The sequence below is a fragment of the Sceloporus undulatus genome, chromosome 6, assembly GCF_019175285.1.
Source record: "Sceloporus undulatus isolate JIND9_A2432 ecotype Alabama chromosome 6, SceUnd_v1.1, whole genome shotgun sequence".
Taxonomy (NCBI): domain Eukaryota; kingdom Metazoa; phylum Chordata; class Lepidosauria; order Squamata; family Phrynosomatidae; genus Sceloporus; species Sceloporus undulatus.
The window spans coordinates 150,007,468-150,027,911 of NC_056527.1; the positions used below are offsets into that span (position 1 = coordinate 150,007,468).

The 20,444-nt window shown below is 43.6% G+C and overlaps 1 protein-coding gene across 1 annotated transcript in view; it reads left to right on the forward strand.

Moving 5' to 3' along the window:
* THSD4 (thrombospondin type 1 domain containing 4) overlaps positions 1-20,444 on the forward strand; it is a 270,621-nt gene that overhangs the window by 27,508 nt on the left and 222,669 nt on the right. The window contains exons 4-5 of the mRNA XM_042474927.1: positions 3,026-3,467; positions 20,069-20,168. Coding sequence (XP_042330861.1) covers positions 3,026-3,467; positions 20,069-20,168 — 542 coding nt within the window. The remainder of the gene's footprint in view (positions 1-3,025; positions 3,468-20,068; positions 20,169-20,444) is intronic.

The window sequence follows — 20,444 nt, forward strand, 5'->3', positions numbered from 1 at the left end:
GCTCTATCTATCTATCTATCTATCTATCTATCTATCTATCTATCTATCTATCTATCTATCTATCTATGCACACACAAACACACTCATGCTTACAGTGGGTCCTCCACATTCACTGGGGTTAGGGGCACAGGACACCCATGAAAGTGGAAAAACCACAAATAAAAACACACTATTTTTTTAACCCGAGAGAACACTTCTCTAGCAATCTCTAAGTCCTCGAGTTCAACTCTATGGTCAACATTTAGCAGACGCTGACCATAAAATCATGCTGGAGGATCTAGACATGCCTAGAGAAGTGTTTTCTCTAGCAACCTCTCAGTCCTCCAGTGAGACTTTATGGTCAATGTTTGGCAGAGTTGTGCTGGAGGACCTAGAGAAAATATATTAATCAGATGCATGAATGATCGAATTTGCAAAAGTCAAAGCTGCAAATGTGGAGGGCTGACTGTATATATATATGCGCGCGCGTGTGTGTGTGTCTGTGTCTGTGTAGCTGTTGTTTTACTTTGCTACATTTCACTAATTGAGTTCATAATTGCATATCTCAAAGCGGCAAAGTGCACTCCTAATTTGAGCTTGCCAAGGGTAATGAAAAAGTCCTTGAAGGCAAAACAAAAGCTGTTAATAGTTTCTTTCTCAGCATAGGGGAGGCTAAGGTGAGAACATAAACACCAAGAAAGACATCCAGTAATCAGAAACGGTTGTTTCCAGATGCTTTCGTGATGAAGGAAACATGTCTTAATCTGCCATGCAAGGCGAATGTCTTCTGCGATGAAACTGAGTGGGTTGACTCACGCATGAGATCTTGTTGTTGTGTGCCTTCAAGTTGTTTCCAACTTTGTAGGGATCCTTAGGCGAACCGATCGTGGGGTTTTCTTGGCAAGATTTCTTCAGGGGAGGTTTATCATAGCATTCCTCAGAGGCTGAGAGAGAGTAACCTGGCCAAGGTGACCTAGTGATCTTTCATAGCTGAGCAGGCATTTGAATGAAGAGTGGCTTAGGGAGCTGGGTATGTTTACCTTGGAGAAGAGAAGGTTTAGGGATGACATGATAGCGCTGTTTCAATATTTGAAGGGATGCCCTATTAAGGATGGAGCGAGCTTGTTTTCTAGTGCTCCAGAGTCTAGGAAATGGAGCAATGAAGGCAAACTACAGGAAAAAGGATTCCACCTAAACATTAAGAAGAACTTCTTGATGGTAAGATCAGTGGAAGATGTTGCCTCGAAGAGTGGCGGAGTCTCCTTTGGAGGTTTTTAAGCAGAGGCTGGATGGCCAACTGTCATAGTGAGTGCTTTGACTTTGTCTTCTTTCATGGCAGAATGGGGTTGGATTGGGGACTCTTGCAACCCAGGTTCTAGGCTGCCACCACACTAATGCAGTTTGACACCACTTTAACTCTCATGGCTCATTTGTCTCCCTCGTGGCGGCCTTTCCTTTCAGTCTTCAGTCCCGGTGTATTTCAACACTTTATGGCAATAAACGGCGAAGGTGGCCCTATCTCAGCCACTGCTGTGAAAGGACAGGTAAAGCCACGCAAACAAGTCCCCAATGACAGCTTCATGTCTGACAGTTTACATCAACACTCCGGTTCCTGCCTGCTTAATGTACGTTGATGGATGATAAAGCCCCGGAGGCCACAAATGCTGAGAAGTTATGTAAATGACTTTCAGAGATATGTCAGTGTAACCAGAGCCTCAAGAGACAGTGCAAAGAAGCTGAGTGAGAAAATAAGCACCAAGAGTAAGGAATTTAAAAAACACTTTTGCTCTGATGAGTAGAGGCTGGGCTCCGCAAGTTTCATTTGTACCAAAACATGTACCAAAATGTTGACTCCATGCGTTTTTTTGTGGATTCTTTCTTTTTCTAAAGATCTTGATATAGATATGCAAGCAGACAGACAAGCAAACTTAAACCAATATTTACAAAGATTTATTATATTGGAAAGCTTATACAACACTACTCCCATATCCATGGGAATGGTACCCATGGTTTCACTTACCCATGTCTGGAAAAAAAAGTGCTCTCTAGGCATTTTCTAGGTTCTCCAATGCAATTTATGGTATCTTTCCAATAGACATTGACCATGGAGTCAGAGTGGGGGACCTAGAAATGCCTAGAGAGGTATTCTCTCTAGGAATTGCTAGGTTCATCAGCAGGACTCTATGGTCAACTTCTGCCAGATGTAATTTTTTTTCTGTAGAGTTCACACTCCACTGTAAATCTGGAAAGTTATTCCCTGCAGATATAGGGTCACACTATATGCATCTTATTTATTTATTTAGATCATTTATACCCTGCCCTTCAGTCAAAAGGCTCCCAGAATGCCTTACAAATTGTTATGACAGTGGTTAGACTGTTCTGTCCAATGTGGAACAGCAATATCCAGTCGAACATTGCAGGAGCGGAGTTGTCTTTGTGGTACCATCATGCGTGGTAAAAAAAAGAGAGAGTATAATTTCCATAATCCATAATCCATAATATGGTATAATCTCCATAATCCATAATATGGATTGCAAATTATGCCTTGATGGACATTGATTGTCATTTTGCATTGATACGCATTGATGTGCACTGCTCATGCAGATGTGCCTTTAGCATTGCGATTGACTCAAGAGGTAGTGTCGCACAACTCGGAGCAAAAAGTTCTGCTCCGTCTCCTTGATGTATAATCTTGACCTATTTTTCTATCGCACAGTTGTCTTCTTGTCCATTCTGGCTGGGGCAGAGGTGGCTGGTAAAAATGCTTTCCAGGGATGGAGAACCTACTCTTGATTCTACCTCCATTTCTCTTGAATATAGCTGCTCTGAATATAGAAGCTCTCCTGGTGCACAGCCTCTTAAGGGGTTGAGTCTAAGATGTGAGCAGCAATGCTACATTGCCCTGGAAAAGTATAGGAAAATTAAAAGAGAGAGTGGTTTCCCATATTCGCTCTGGACCTGGCTTTGAAATGAAGACTTGAAATGAAAGGAGTGCTTAAATGGGTGGCTGGGCTGACATTCATGTTTCTTTTTATCTTGTCCTCAGAGGCAGAAATAAGAATCCCATTGGACCCGGGAAGTATGGCTATGGAAAAGTGCCCTATATATTACCGCTGCAGACTGACACGGGACAATTACCGCAGAAACCCCGAAGGCAGCGGCAGTCGACTTGGGACGCAGCAAACCAACAGAGCATTGGGGTGCCCTTGGCTCAGCCAGCAAACCCTTCCCATCACCATAGACATTTGTACCAAGATGACCACAGGCCTCCTTCATCCCGGCCACAACCAGGAAGTGGTTCGTTTTACCAGCCGGCTGCTCCCCAATTTCAGACCTTTCCAGTAGCTCAAAGTTTGTTTCACAATACGGACTTGAACAGCCGTATCCCTGTGTCTCGACAGTCAGTCCAAAGCCAGACTTCTCCTCATAGGACAGCCGTGATTGTGTGTACCGGAGCCTACAAGCAGTACAAACTCTGCAACACAAACGTAAGTGATGCCTTCCTCTCTCTTTCACTTTGAGAAACTTTTGGTGATTCATGGGGCAGTCAGGAATTCTGACGGACATAATCCAGGTGAGATGAAGGATGTGAAAATCTCTCCGTTCGGACTTTGTTGCCTAGCTCTAAGGTCCCACCTGCCTTTTCTTCTTGTCTACCTTCTGCATAATGTTGCAAGAAGTAGCACTGGTGGGCTGGTGACTCCATTCTGAGTGTTAAAGGATCTTTTCAGGGTGCTGAACACAACCCCAAAGTTTCAGTACCTTGGGCAAGTCCTTTGAAATTAAAATCAAAACCAGCAATGGGTTCACCACCCCACTGACATGGGTGCATAGTTTCTTTCTCTGAAATATCTGGATCAGCCAGAGGGGTCTCCCACATTTTCAGTTCCCACATCCCCACCCCAGGGGCTTATTTGTTGGAATCTGTTTTGGGATTTGGTCTGAACTGTAAAGAAACCAGGGAGCCCTGGTTGCGCAGTGGTTAAATGCCAGTGCTGCAGCCACAAGGTTGTGAGTTCGATCTCAGGCAAGGCTCCAAGATCCACTCAGCCTCCCATCCTTTTGTAGGTTGGTAAAATGAGTGCCCAGCTTGTTGGGGGCAATTGACTTAAACATTATAAACTGTTTAGGGAGTGTTAGTTCACTGATAAGCAGTATAGAAATCTACTCGCTATTGGTATTGCTGTAACTATCCAAGGTTCTGTGACACTAAAAGAGGTCCAGTGCATTGGATTGCTCCTTTAAAGTTTGGACTATAACCCAGAGCAGATTCACCACCCGCTGACAAGGAACCCCCCCCCCAAAGATATCCATTGCTACTTCCATAAACCTTTAAGCAAAGGAGTGATCGCGCATCCTATCATCGGCTTGTGTGCAAGTCAGTTGTGATCATGACCCATCGCTGCCCTTGACACGTGCTTGAAAGACCAATGAATGAAAATCTGCAAATGGGCTCACTTCAGACCCTGGGAAGCCTAAATTATTTCTCCTCCTTCCATGCGATCTCCAGGAACATAGGTTGGGGCAGTAATTGAATTTATTAGCTGGAATGTTTTGAGGACCTCGGTGGGCATCCAGAGAACAGTGACGTTTTTTTCCTCCCTTTTATTTGGAACATTCCTCGAGGTTCATATAATTTATCAAGGGGGGAAAAACGAACTTTGTTAATTGGAATCCTGGTGTTGGGTCACTTCTCTCTATGGATTCCGCTTGGGGCAGTTAATTAATAACAAATTAACTCAATCCGCCTTGGTCCATTAGGTCATTTCCTCGCCGCTATAGTTTTATTGTTTTTTCATTTGTGGCAGACCTCGCTTTTCATGACTGACACTTTTGGACGGTGCGAAGGTTGAACGTTTGGGTTTGCGTGATTCGGAAAATAGTTATTGCCAAGATCAGTGCTTTACTTTTGGGGCGGGCAATGATGTGGGGGGTGAGGGATGGTTTATTTTGGAGATTATACTCTTTTTTTGAAGCACTCAAAGAGGGTGTGCTATTGTGTGGTACAAGTTAAAATACCAAAAACCCCCGAGAGGAAGCCCCTGCTGATGTCTTACAATCTACAAACAAGGCTCGACGGGGGACGAAATTGGAACGGAAAGGAATCATTAAACACAAATACAATGGTTTAGAAAGGGCTGCTAATGTCAGTGGAAAGTCTTGGACACACAGCAGAGGAAGAATACTTTCTTATAGAAGGAGCTGTGGTTGCTTGCTGATATCAAGAACTATTGGTTATAGTCTAGGACCATAACAGTCCTTTCTAAGGCTGCATCTGCACTGCAGCAATAATGCAGTTTGACACGGAGTGTAGTGGAGTCTCCCTCCTTGGAGGTCTTCAAACGGAGGCTGGATGGCCATCTGTCGGGGATGCTTTGATTTGGATTTCCTGCATGGCAGGGGGCTGGACTGGATGGCCCTTGTGGTCTCTTCCAACTCTATGATTCTATGATTCTATGACCACTTTGACTCCATGGGATTTGGGGATTTATAGCTTCTTGTGGCAGCAGCGCTCTCTGACAGAGAAGGTAAAATATCTCACTAAATTGCAAATTCCCAGATGTAGGGAAAAAGGGAGGAAATAGAATGAAGGGTACGAAGGAGAAGATGGAAGAAGGAAATAAAATGGTTTGCTGTTTTTGTGTGCCTTCAAGTCATTTCTGACTTATGGCGACCCTAAGGCAAACCTATCATGGGGACTTCTTGGCAAGATTTGTTCAGAGGAGGTTTGCCATTGACTTCCCTGAGGCTGAGAGAGTGTGACTTGCCCAAGGTCACCCAGTGGGTTTACATGGCTGAGTATATACAATATCCATGGATTTTTTATCCACAGATTGAAGCATCCACAGTCTGAAAAAGAACAAGTTCCAAAAAGCAAAGCTTGATTTTGCCATGTCATATAATGGATACCTTTTTACTTTAATGGGACTTGAGCATCTACAGATTTTGGTATCCATGCAGCGTCCTGGAACCAAACCCCAGCGAATACCAAGGGCTTATTGTACTTAAAATTACATCTGGCCTTTTTGATACATTTTCTAAATAAGAATAAGACCCCAGTATTATCCTATTTGACCACCTTAGCTGAAATGGAGGTGTTTGCACTGAAACGTGGCAAACGTGTACTTCGAACAACCGGTATCCCACCCCTCCTTTTGTCCTGAAATTAAAATTAAAATCGAACAGCGTTCCAAAGAATCTGTTCTTTTAAAACTCAATGAAGTGTGACTAGATCAAATTCCATTCTCCCCCTCCCCACATTTTTTTTCTTGGGTGTCCCCCAACCGACTCCATTGAAATCCCAGACATTTTTCCTGGTATTCACCCCAATTTTTTCCTTTTGTCTTGGTGTTTCACTTCATTATTCTCGTTTCTCCGAGATATAATTCCTTCCACCCGTAACGTCTCACCCTTATACGGTATTTATAGCCTAGCCCATGTCTTCCTCACCTACTGTGCCTCGGCTAATTCAAACCTATTTAACTGTTTCTTTCTTTTCCTTAATCATTTCTCAGTCCTTCCAGCAGCCTCTCAGTCTGTGAAGTTTTGTCTCCAAATTGCTTGCGCATCTGCAAGGTTTCATTGCAAGCAGCGCTGGGCCTTTGGCTTTGTATTTGGTGTGCCTTGAAATATTTCTCAGGGATCCAGGCAATGATGGAATACATAACGTTCGCACTTGTACACACATTTGCACACAGACACGTTTATGGTGGAGGCACTTCAATTTCATTGCCAGATCTACATCCCTGCATTTTGGCTTTTCCTCCTCCTTCACCTCTTTTGCAAAGCCAGGAGTTTTCAGTTACAAATCATTGACTGTGAATGGCTCTAAGCCATGTTGCATTTGAGCGACTATATATGTGCGCACACATAGTCTCACACACACACACATATGCACACTGTGGCTGGGATCTTTTGTGGGAGAGTCTGTTTCCCAATGAACTTTGCAATGATAAAAAAATCCCCCTCAAATCATAAATCCAAATGGATCTACCATGAAAAAGGTCAATTGCATTTTTGTGAAATGCAATTTCGGAATTTGCAAAAGTTATGAAAAGTCACTTTGTGCTTGTATTTGAATTCAGTTCTGATGGTGAGATGCAGAGCTTGGGGAAAACCTGTTTATGGTTTGGACTACAGCTCCCAAATTGGGGCAATTCTGGGAATTGTAGTCCAAAAATAACTTCCCCCAGCTCAAACCTAGGGATTGAGTATAGCTGTAGCACTTACAACATGTCCTATTCTAGGCAATTCTCAGGCTAGTTGATGTTGCGAGAGTGAATTTCATAAAGAGCTGATGATCGGAATGCCAATTTGTTTCTAGATACAATGCAAAATATGTGAACTTTTCCCCTTTCTGGTATGTGATTCCAAGTTTAAAAATAACAATCAAAACCCATGTCAAATGGCTTAGAAATAAATAAATCTTTTTGTTTCCTGGACTTTTCAGCCAACAAAATATTGGTAAGTTTGCTTTAGTAATTGGAAAGTGTCTGGAAAGTTGCTGTAGGAAAGTATATCGTCGATTGCGTGACAAGGAAGGCTCACTCCAAGATCTGATCACTCCGCCAGGGCCAAGGATTTGTCTTGATAACTCAAAAATTGAATTTTTGGTGGAGGTTTGTTGACGTCGTCTATCCCGCATTAATTTCTTCCTCTGTAAAATCTGGCTTCTCTGTGGTTTAGGCAAACAGTTCTATTTTTGTGACTACATGGCCTAGTGACATATATTTTTAAAATGAAAGAAGTGCTCTGAGAAGAAAGTTGCTAAAGCTGCTGCCGCGCTGCAGAATTAATGCAGTTTGACACCACTTTAACCATCATGGCTCCATCCTGCTGAATTTGGAGATTCGTAGATTGTAGTCACACCAGAGCTTTTTGACAGAGAAGGCTAAATATCTTCCTTTGGATACATGTTAAAGGATTTTCAGGCCCTGGGGTTGCAGGATGAAACTAGGGCCTCATTCCCACTACCTTTTAAACTGGATCGCAATTCGTATTGAACCGATTCAAACGACCCTGGTTCCCACTTAAATCGATTCACTGAAGCGATTTGGTGAGGGGGGCCATGCACCGGACCCATTTAACCTGTGTGTTTTTGATGCTGAGTTTTTCCATGTCTTTTTCACCAAATCGATTCAGTGCAAATGTGAACCACAAGCCGATCAGAATCAATTCAAATTTGCTCTTTGGCCGGCTGGAGTTAAATCATTTTGAATCGATTTATTTGTGAAAATGAACCACAAGTGGGCTATTTTCATGCCAGAAAATGCGATCGGGGCAAATGTAGTGGGAACCACGCTTCGATATCGAATCAATCCATCGATTCAGATCGCACACCAATTTGTCTGTAAGTGGGAATGAGGCCTAGCAAAACTGCTGTGTTTCTGGTCAGTGTTGCACTATTTTTGTCACTTGTGGCAACAGAAAATCATCCCATTTTTGTTGCAGAATGGGACCATTGGAAGGGAGGTTGGGGCCACAAAAGATGTTGGAAGCCTATGGGTCGCATTTCCCAGCCCTTGCTCTACCTAATGGTAGGCTTGGCTCTGCTTCATGAGAACACTTTTCCAATCCTGCGCTTCGTCCTTTTTCTTACAGATCTCAGTTTTAGATGTAGCTTAGTAGAAGAAGAATGAAAAACTGGTCTCCCCTAAGAGATGTGAGATCATGCCACAGTTGTACAAATTCGGGCTAAGACAGCAATATAGGCTTCTGAACATCTGCACTGCGGAAATAATGTACAGTAGTTTTTCATGGCTTTAACTGCCATGGCTCAATGCTATGAAATTCTGGGACTGGTAGTTTTGTGAGCTGTCAAGACTTCTCTGTCTGATGCCACAATAGACTCCAAATCCCAGGATTCCATAGCATGGAGCCATGGTGGTTAAAGCGGTGTCCATCATCATCATCATCATCATCATCATCATCATCATCATCATCATCATCATTATTATTATTATTCTTTATTTATATAACACTGCATTATTTCTGCAGTGCAAATTCAGTCTCAGAGGTGCCAATGGATTTTCTAGAGTGGCTAAGGGAAGCATGGTCAGTTCTTGGCTATGCATTGCTTAACCTTGACATCACATTCAGACCAATGGTCTGAATTTGAATATGGCAGCTTTTTCTGTCCAGTCACCAAAGCCTTGCTTTGTCACTTGTCTGGCAGCTGTAGGGTTCCTTTGAGGGTCCTGTGTCCTACTGCCACGTTTTGGATGATACAGATTGCCCTTGATTCCATGTGGATCCCATGTGAGGTTGACTATAAACATGTGGCTCCGCTCTGAGCCTTATCTGAAGCCAAACTGCTGCATTCTTGGCACATCCCTTTTAATGTGTCTTTAATAATTCCCTGTAGATCTGAGCCCCAGCCATTTTTCCGCCTGCAGAAATGTATGCTTCGCGAGCGTGATAAAGCATTCCAGCCTGTCTTCGGTTCTTCTGTCAGTTCGTAGAAGATGCATGGCTTGAATATCTGGTCAGTGAATGTGAAATGTGCAATGCAACCTGCCTTGGGAGAAATGGCCGTTTGGAAAATCCGAACATCGGGTTAATTGCATAAAGCTTTTAAGGGGCTGTAGAAGTTGCCTTCTGCTGGAAGCCTCACTCGGAGGGATGGTAGATGAATTTGAGCAAATGTCATAAAATGCCTTCTCTCCCACCTTTCCAAATAGCTTCAAGGGTGGAGAACGTCTTCCAGCCCACAGGCTACATTAAAGCTTGGGAGCAGAATGTGGTGGACAAAACCAAAAGCCAAAAGAGATGGGGCCTAAAATGCCAATGTATTTCATCATAAAGCAGATATTTCCATTAATTAACCCTTGACAGAGGCATTAAATTTGATATGAATACCCTAAAATTCCTGATCCTATTTGATCTTGGAAGCTAAGCAGGGTCAGCTCTGGTCAGTACTTGGATGCAAGACTACCAATGAATACCAGGCTCTGTAGGGTCTATTTCAAAGGAAGGACCTGGCAAAACTGCCTCTGAGGATTCCTTGCATAAGAAAACCCTATGAAATTCATGTGGTCATCATAAGTTGGCAGTGGACTTGAAGGCACATACACACACCCTAAAGGCACCGTATCCCATCTGATCTTGAAAGCTAAGTAGGTTAAGCCCTGGTTAGTACCTCGATAGGAGACCACCAGCAAATATCAAGCACTATAGGTTATATTTCAGAGGAAGGAACTGATGAAACCGCTTTGGAGTATTTCTTGCCTAAGAAACCCCTATAAAATTCATGGGGCCACCATAAGTCAATGGACGAATTGAATGTACCCACATTGAGTTGCATTTGGAAGACACCAACAGGATTCCAACCAATATTTATGAATTGCTATGAAGCTACTATGAAACTTCAAAAATCAAACGTTGGGGTTGTGTAGCATGACCCTCCACATGTAAAGTTATGCAATGACTGTGCTACTGTGCATTGAACGGCAAAGTTGGACAACTGAACTCACACTGCTTGAGCAACTGCATGCAAATGTGTCTGTATGCATATGCATACAGAACCTCATTGCATGCACAGTTGTGTCACCTTAAATGCAAACTTTCTGTATCGGACAAAAATATCTAGTGGCTTCCATAGGAGAACTTACACATGCATAAGACATCAATGGGATACTGGCCAAGGTGTAGTTTGCCCAATGCTTTGGTGTCAATGTACATTTTTGAGTCTCAGACCTGGTTCACACTCGCACCTGGTAACCCTAGCAAGGAAACAGGTGCTCTTCCCATCAAATTTAGCCCAGATGGGAGAGTGTGTGAGCTGATACTGGTTGCTGGAAAGCCACAGTTCAGCTTCTATGGTTTGGAAGATCCAAACTCCCACCATGAGCCTAAAACAACATTACTTGAAGCTTGCTGCTTGCCTCGGAGTGATGCCTGGAGAACTACTTATGCGGACTGGCTGAGACTGTGGGACTGGATTCCACAAAAACAATGAAATGGGATTGAATAAAAATAGATAAATTAAAAATGCCATTGAGCACAGATTTGTGGCTTTGAAACAGGGCGCTTGATCAGTGGCAAGCCTCTTAGCCAACTTTGCTGGGAAAAATTCCACAAGCCGTGCTTTCAGTGTATGGGGAGTGTGCGTGCCAGTCTCCTGACAGTTGTGTGCCATCAGTGCGCAAAGGCACTGTGGATTCAGAGCAACCCATGTGATGGGTGGTGTTTTGTGTTGATCTCCAGCATATGGTGTTTGCTTGCAAGGGGAGGAGGTTTTCAGTAGCTGTCACAGGCAGGGAAGAATGCCTTGGATGGACTTTGGGCCATCCAGGCTTTTGGGAGGGGGTGCGATTTTTGGTTGACGGATCACAACAAGAGTACTGCCGCCAGGTCTTGGCTTCAGAGGATGCTCCAGCCCCATTCATGGAAGGGAAACACACACACACACACACACAATTCCACTAAACCTTGGCCTGGTGTGAAATTAATATGGGCCCCTAGACGTGAGGCTGGTATAAAATGGATGGTGAAGTTTAAAGTGGTTGTATACATATTGTACGAACGTGATCAATCTTGTGCCAAATTAATACGTGCTGTTTAAGAGAAAGGGGTCATTAGAAGAACCTATGATTAGAAACATCAGCGAGGAGAGCTTTTGCTTCTTCCTTATGCCAAGGCACTGATTTTTTATGACTTTCCTGAGAAAGGGTGGATTGTTAGGAACACTAGAACAGCTCTTCTTATGTTGTACCTCTTCAGATTCCAGGTATGTGTGTATGTGCATGGAGCTATATGGTTGAATCCGATCTCGGGAGTAGTGAGTTAAAAGTGTTGGTCGAGATCCTAGAGCAATTACTTAATTAACTATATTTAACTTACCTAACTACCGAGGGTTGTTTTTGGCAATCAGTGCAGCTCTCATAGGGTCCCAGGGTAGAAAGTGGACCCCCAGACCCAATCCAATTGCCCAGCCCAGTTGCTTGGTCTATATAGGGTGCATCTCCACTGTAGAAATAATGCAGTTTGATCCCACTTTAACAGTCATGACTCCATCCTACAAAATCCTAGGATTTATAGTACTGAGAGACACCAGTACTCTTTGGCAGAGAAGGCTGAAGACCTTGCAAAAGTACAAATTTCAGGATCCCATAGAATGGCACTGCGTCACTTAAAGTGGTGTGAAACTGCATTATGGCTACAGTGCAGGGTGACCTTTGGAAAGCTACATGCTCTCAGCCTCAGGGGAAGGCAATGGCAAACCTCCTCTGAACAAATGCTGCCAAGAGAGCCCCACAGAAACACCCTGAAGGCACACGACAATCACAACAAAGATGCCCCTTTAGTTTTAATGTTGACATTTTGTTTTTGTTTTTTCTTATTGTAATCTTTTTAATGTGTATGCCCACTTCAGAGTATGGCAATGGCAAACCCCTCTGAAGAAATTTGCCAAGAAAACCCCACGACAGGTTGGACGTAGGGTTGCCATAAGTCAGGAATGACTTGCAGGTACACAACAGCTGCAACAACAACACTGCCTGCCTTGAGTCCCAGTCTTGGAAAAAAAAGATGGGCTATAATTAATGATGATGATAATAATAACAACAACAATAATAAGTGAGATAGCCAGAGAGTGAGTTAGCATAATTGCACCAACACGCAGCTGCCCAAAATGATGTGTTGTGGTTTTTCTACTTTGTGCTGAACCTCCCCATGCCGGAAGGCCGACTGCCAAATTCCATGCATTATGGAAACCATCATGCGCGGGGTTGATGAACTCACCCAGGGCAACCTTCCTTGCTGTCATCGCCAAACTGGCTGGACAGTGATCGATTTACAATCAGGAATGTGTCCAAATAATATTTCCCACCAACGTTTGGTGTCCCAGGCTCCAATGTCTTAGGAGCTTCTTAGCCAAGGAATGTATTCTGGCTTTCCTTGCAAACCTCCCTCCACTCTGCTTATGCCATAATTATCTCAAGAGAAGCAAGTGTTGCTACCAAAGGTGTAAAAATTGAGGACATTAATGCCTATAAGAAGCCTATCTCCTGCAATGAAATTGTCAATCAGTTTCCCAATTTCTAACACTGCAGAGACATTGGCGTGTTACAGACCACCTAAAAGTGGCGGTCTGCCGGCGTTGCTGGTTGCTCCGCGAGGGAGCCGTAGCAGCCAAACTGTGCGACTCCCATGCAGAGCCAAAAAGAAGCCCCAAAATGGCGCTTCTTGCCGCGGCGCGGTTATGACGCCGCGAGGCGCCAATGGCGCACTCGCGACGTGCGGACGCTATGTGTCCGACACGTAATAATGGCGGCGCCTGTGTGTATAGGGCGACGCCATTATTACGCCCCTGTCACGTGCTAGGAGTGAGGCCAGTGTGAATGCTAGGTCCCTGGCCAACCATTAGCACATGATGGGGGCGCCTCAAGAGCCCGTCTGTAATGGGCCATTAAAACAGATTCATATGCAGTGCTCTGATATTTGCTGTGTTTGCTTGCCCTGGGTTGCTTTCCCTATCTCTTTACTTTGGATGCCGGAAGGCTTTTTTTGAAGTGCTCATCTGAAGTTTTAAGTTACTACAATGCTACAAATTTGGGAACTAAAGGGAAATTTCAAAGTGGGGGCAGAATTTATATATGGGAAAGCAATGCTTGGTGTTTTCCTGTCCCATTCCTTTCATTCTGTATCTTTCTTCCTCCTTAAGACTCATCCTTTGTGAGGCAGAATCCCTTAGTATGCAACCAGGGGATTTATTTTGGGATTGAAAAGAGAGAAAAAAGAAACATTGGGCACAATGCAAGTAACTTTTACATACCTGAGGTTTATTGTGCATACAAAACAGTAGCTTCAACCAAATGGCTAGCCCCACCACAATATATACAGAATTTTCTGCTCAGGAAATAACACTTTCTGCAATGAATATAATATTTCTGCATAGCAAGATTATTTTTGTCTGCTGTTTGCTGTACAAAAAATGCTCCTTAATTTCCCAGATGGAAATTTCGAAGTGCAAATAGTTCAGCTGCAAAGAAATACCGTTAAAATTATGCATTGCTTCCTTTGAGAATGAAGTTAGCAAAGAACTACACCCCCAGCTGCGAATATAGGGAAATGTTTGCTCTATATCAGTTGAAGAGAAAAATGTTTGATGATTATATTACATCCCATAGATGGGGGGTGCTAGCGGTAACAGATTTAAAAGCGCATGAGGAATGGGTGCTGGAGATGCGGGGAAAGTAGCGTATGCTTAATCTCTGTTTTTTGGCATTGTGAAACGATTGCAACGGTTTGGAAAGGTTATCGTATGTCCTACAGAATTAATCATGGGTTTTAGGATCCCCAAGGGCCCAGCGGAGATTCTGTTAAATTACTTGGAAGGGGATAGTGGAAAATGTGGTCATCGAGTTGACGACAAATCTAATAACCGCGTCGAGGATGTCTATAACTCTGCCCTGAAAAAAAAGATTACTGCTCCATCGACTTCAGATCCATTTCCCCTCTGGATGTGAATCACTGCTATAAAGATAAAAGCAAAAATACTCCAATCTAAGTTTGGGAAGACAACTTGTGACGGGGGAAAGAAACGTATAAAGCAGGACAACGTTAATATGTGTTGGACTAATAAAATTCCGTGGGTTTGTGAGACTTCTGCATTTTTTCTTGCCTTATTCTATCTTGGGGGGGGGGGGGGAAGAAACCCAACACAACTCACTATTTTTGATGCTCTTTCTTGCAGTTTTCTACAATGCATTTATAGTATGGCTCACTTGGCTGTATGGAGTGTGGGGTTAAGCAAAGGAAGGAGGTGAATCTGACTCTTTTCTTCCATATTTTGCAGGAGTGTGTGCTGTGCACATCAAGGGTGGCGAAGGGGTAGGAACTCATGATGTTCCTCCCAGGCAGATGGCCACCATCCTTATTTTTAAACAATAGCCATGATGCAGTGGTCTATTTCTACTGGAACCCACACTTTTTGGTCAATCTCCTTCCTCCTGCATCCTCTAAGGCACCTAAAAACCTTCTCAGGAGAGGCATCCTGCAGGGTTGCAATGGGAAGAGGTGGAAAAGAACATTCTGATTCCATTGATGTTCCACTGAATACTTAAATATACCATTGGATCAAGACCAAATGACTTGAATGGCACTTCATCATGACATTGACCTCAAGTGCTGTTGGTTAGTCCCAACTAGAATAGACCCACTGAGTCAATGGTTGAATGGTGAGTTACTACAGTGGTACGTGCGAGTATGGTGTAGTGATTTAAGCATTTGCCTGTGACGCTGAAGACCACATTTCAACTCTGTGGATATGGAGTGCCAACTGTACTTCTGACCATTATCATCTCAGCATGAGTGTTGGACTACGACTCTAGAGACCAGAGTTCAATTCCCTGCTTGACCACTGGACAATTTGGGCAAGTCACACTTTCTCAGCCTCAGAGGAAGGCAAAGGCAAAGTCCCCTCTGAACAAATTTTGGCGAGACAACCTCATGATAGGTTTCCTTTAGGGCTGCCGTAAGTCAGAAATGACTTGAAGACATAGACTACCATCAACAAAATACCATTACTTCTATAGGTCTACTCTAGTTGGGACCAACCATGGAACTCACACCATAATGTTCTTGGATTTTGGTGGCAACAGTCAGTTCAAGACGATGCCTCCAAAGTACAACAGCCTCAGTTTTGTCATCTTGGCTTCCAGGGAGATTTTTGGCTTGATCTGCTCTAGCACCCACTTGTTTGTCTTTTTGACCATCCATGGGACCCTCAGCACTCTTTTTCAGCAGCACCAACTTAAATGAGTTGATTTTCCTTCTATCTTCTTTCTTAACTGTCCAGTTCTCTCATCCATCCACGGTAATAGGGAATACAACGGCCTGTATGATTCTAACTTTTGTGCTCAGTTGCATATCTTTGCATTTTTGGATCTTTTCTAGTTCTTTCATAGTCACCCTCCCCATTCTTAATTTTCTTCTGATTTCTTGACTGCAGCCCCCTATCCCTGGTTAAATCTGCCCTATCCCTGGCTAAACTGGCACTAAAGACCTTGCTTTTTGCTCTGGATTTTTGTGTAAAATATATTGCACTCCTTAGTGACACTGTGCGGCTGTCTACACATGTCCTGCTATGCCACCTGCCACCTCCGCTGGCATGAGTCACTTCCTTTGAGGTCACAACAAGGTGCCAAGCCATGTGCCTAGTGTCCGATCTCAGCGGGAGCGATCAAAAAGTGGGTTATGATAACTTCAGTTGGATTTAAGGCAATCGTAACTCACTTCGAGGATGCCAGTGATGAAATTCCTATTTCTTCATTTTCTGCAGAAATGCAAGAGAGGTGTTTTCTTCTCAGTGCAACAAGTTGTTTTAGTTTGTTAAAAGAATGGGAAGGTGGCAAAGTTCTACATTCCTTTTTTCCTCCTTTCATTTTTCTCTTTTTAAGAGAAAAGCATCACTGCCCAGTGGAGCCAGTTGCGGAGCCAGGAGGCAATTAATCCTTAGACAGCCTTCAGCGTTTCAGCCAGTTTTTGTCAAATGGAAATAACTTTTCATTGGTTTCTCTTTAACCGAGTGCCTCTTGCATTACACACGTTTTCTATAAATACACGACTTTCTAGGCAAGGGCTATTTGGATGGGTTTTGCAATATAAAAGTGAGGCTGCAGTCAAGAAGGAGAAAAGCCAAGTGTGTGACTGTAGTTAAAGGATTTGCCTGAAATAGCAGAGGCCTTGAGAATGCCTGACTGGGATCGCTCAGAGAAGATCCCTTTCGATAATCTAGACCAAAGACGTCATGGCTTCTGCATCTCGCCGTAAACTAGGCTCCAACAGAAACTTGGACAAGCAATGTTAGGAACATTTTTTTTCCTTTTTGCTCTTTTCCAAAAATTTATTCAAAAGCCTTCAAGGATCTGGCCGGATCGGTCAAGTTCAACTGGCTGGAGTCTGGATGGAGGCGAAGCCATTGTAGTTGGGTATAATTCTTTGAAGGGAGTTATTCTGGGTGAGATGTTGCATGACCCATCTCATTGGATAGGTTTCCCGGGGCTGAATTCGAATCCTGGAGTTCACTGTCATCCGAAGCTACTTTTTTATTTATTTTTTTCTGGGAAGAGACAGTGTTCGTGAAGACACAGCAATGGGCGATTCCATTTATATCAGGGTGGGTGACTTCCAGAAGTTGGAAGGCTTCCAGGAGTGTAATTCAGGTCTAAGCAAGATACATAACACATATCTTAACACAACAAGTTGACACAACATGACCCATTGAGAAATCATTTGGAGACATGGGGCGGGGTGTTATCAGTGGATGCTGACGACACCCAGATTTATTTCTCCATGTCTCGGTCTACAGCTTTGACTTCAGATGGCATCCCTCCTCTTAGTGAATGTCTTAAAGTGGTAATGTACTGTATGAGAAAAAATAGACTAAAATTGAATCCAGATGGAAATACTCATAGTAGGGACCCCTAATCCAGGTACTGGGATACAACCACCAGTCCTAGACGGGGTCACACTCCTCTTAAAGGACTGTGTTCACAGTCTGGAGGTTCTCCTAAACTCACTGCTCCAGATGACAAATCAGATAAATGCGATGGTCAGGAGCACTTGCTATCAGCTTCGGTTGATACACCAGCTGTGTCCTTTCCTGGAAGTGAGGGACCTTTAAACTGTGGTACATGGGCTGGTAACAGCACGACTTGATTTCTGCAATGCGCCCTTCATGGGGCTACCCTTGTGCTTAGTTCAGAAACTTCAATTAGTTCAGAACATGACAGCCCAGTTGGTTACTGGAAAAACCCAGAAGCAATCACATAACACCTATCTTAAAATCACTTCACTGGCTGCCCATCGGTTTCTGGGCGCAGAACAAGGGTGGTGGTGATGACCTTTAAAAGCCCTACATGGCTTGGGTCCAACCTGTCTTTGGGACTGCCTCCTTCCATATAATCAACCCCGCGCACTCAGGTCCCCTGGGAGAAATTTATTGCAGCCTGTAAGAACTAGGCTGACTGCAACCACCCAGAGGACCTTTTTGTCAACTGGTCCCAGATTATGGAATGGCCTGCCGGAAGAGATCCGTCATATTACCAGCTTAGACAGCTTCAAAAAGGCTTCAAGATGGATCTTGTATTGTTTAAAATTATGTTGTTTTGAATTTGCTCCCTATGTTGGGAGAAAGGTGGGATAAAAGCAAATAATAATAATAATAATAATAATAATAATAATAATAATAATAGAAGAAAAAGAAGAATTTGAAGCTGAACAGACCTGCTTTGCTCAATGCGGCTGCTGGGTGTTAAGATGGGCTTTGGGATGTTGCGCCAGGAGAAGTTATTTAGTTATATCTGTGTAACTTAGCTGTCAAAGCAGAATATCAGGGAACAATAATTGAACTATGCAAAGGACTGGAACCCTCTCCAAAACCCATTCAGCACATAGCTCTTTTAAATCTTGGACTAAAATCCGCAGTTGGTTCTCTGTCCTGTTGTCAGAGAAGCCCCTGATTGTGTCTCTCCCAACTTATCCTTGGTCTTCAATAGGAATGGAAAGAAATCTCATTGGACTCAATGGCCTTCACACTTCTCAAGGCTTGTCGAGAGAAAATCCTTCTCCTCCCTCCTTGGGCATTTTGCACATTTACAAGGCTTAGAAGGTGTTTTTTTTTGGGAATCAAGTACTCCTCAAAGAGCGCACGCACACACACACACACACACATTTTAGTCAATGGGGAAAAGCTGCACAAATTAGATAAACCATGCAAACAAATAGACTAAGGAGAAGAAGTGTGTCCAAACCTTTGGTTGTGTGTGTCAGTCTGAGAAGAAAAAAAATATGAAATTTACCAGACAAGGAGAGGAAGAAAATGCAGGTGGGATTGAGGGAGGTTCAGGAAATTGAGAGGGAGGTATTTTTGCATCCCTAGTTTTCAAGGTAAATTACTGAAGCCCCCCTTGAGACCTGTCCATTGTTATGAATGGTTGGCAATAGGCCACAAAAACGCCATCACTCTTTCGGACACCAGAGAGTTCAGCCTGGGTTGGATACCTGCAAATGAGCCCAGCTGCTCCAACACGGCCCTGAGACAATCCCCTTTTGGAAATGTTATCCTCGCTGGTCACCCCATTGCCGAAACCTATCCCCCCAAAAAGCAATTAGAGTATCGGGGAAATGTTTGGAATGGTCCAGCTGACACGGCCTTCCAGTATCAGGCAAGGATTTCCTCCCCGCAACAAGTCACTCCAGCTCTCTTCAATTCCCCCAAGTCAAGCATGGTTCACTGGCTTAAAGCTAATTTGATCAGGATTTTTTTGGAAACGAAACGCAAGGGTTGAAAGGGAAAAGGGGGGGGGGAGAGACCAAACTGATGTATCACTTGAGAAAAGCCTAGCCTTTGGTGGAGATTATTTAAAGAGGTTTTAGCCTTGCTTTTCCGATTCTTCCCCAGATCTATCGCCTTAGAAAGTGTGGGGGGAAATGGACTTGCAGTTTTCTCTGGATTTTCCAGGTGTGCGATAAGTGTGGCCAACAGATGCGCACTGGCAGCAGTGGAAGAACAGGAAGCGCCGAATCCCTAAGAGTAGGAGGTTCAAGTGGTGTAATCACCATTTTAAAAACGCTGCTTTATTAATGCACATATCAACATATATCTGTTTGTCTTCACTTGCACTCCTCTGTATGTGTGCATTCTTGGTGGCGCTGCTCCTTCTGGCATGGCTTCCAGCGTATGATGGAAGCTGCATAAGGCACGCCAGTGTGTGTGTGTGTGTGTACACACACACACACACACACACAGACATACATACAGACAAACCCATGTAGGATGTAGGAGGCTGGATGTGTGGCCCATGGATAGCATCTCCATTTTACAGCAGTCATTGGCCTAAATCTAGTCCCTAGTTCCAACTAGACCAGACCAGACCCATTTGGATCAAGGAGAAATCCTGACTTCCTTTCCAGAAACCAATTCAATGGGTCATACTCTGGTTGAGACTAGCAACTGGGTGACATTCTTATGGGAAGACATCACATTGTCATACTGTCTTCAGATACAGTCCAGCATAAATGCATGCCGTAAACATAGCGTTCTTAATTTGTTTCCAATATAATACTCCTGTCATTGATTCAACAGCCATGCCTCGAGAACAGAAGCATCAGGGAAGTGCAGTGTGCGTCGTACAACAACAAGCCTTTTATGGGTCGATTCTATGAGTGGGAACCTTTTGCGGAAGGTAAGTGGAGGCAAAACTCTGTGTTTCTCTAAGGTGCTGGTAAGAACTTTCCTGGTCTTTATTTGGAAGGTATTGGCTGGCATCCTCTTGATGAGTCCGAACTAGAGTAGACCCATTCAGTCAATTGCTGGATGGCGAGCTGATGTATAGATAGATGTGATGAATTCTATGAGTTTGCGCAAGGCCATTCTGTGACGTTCACTGTTTTATGATGTTGTTTGTCTCTTTTTGCCCATGGGCAAGTATTCAAGTGACCAGTAACATGCATTTCAGTCT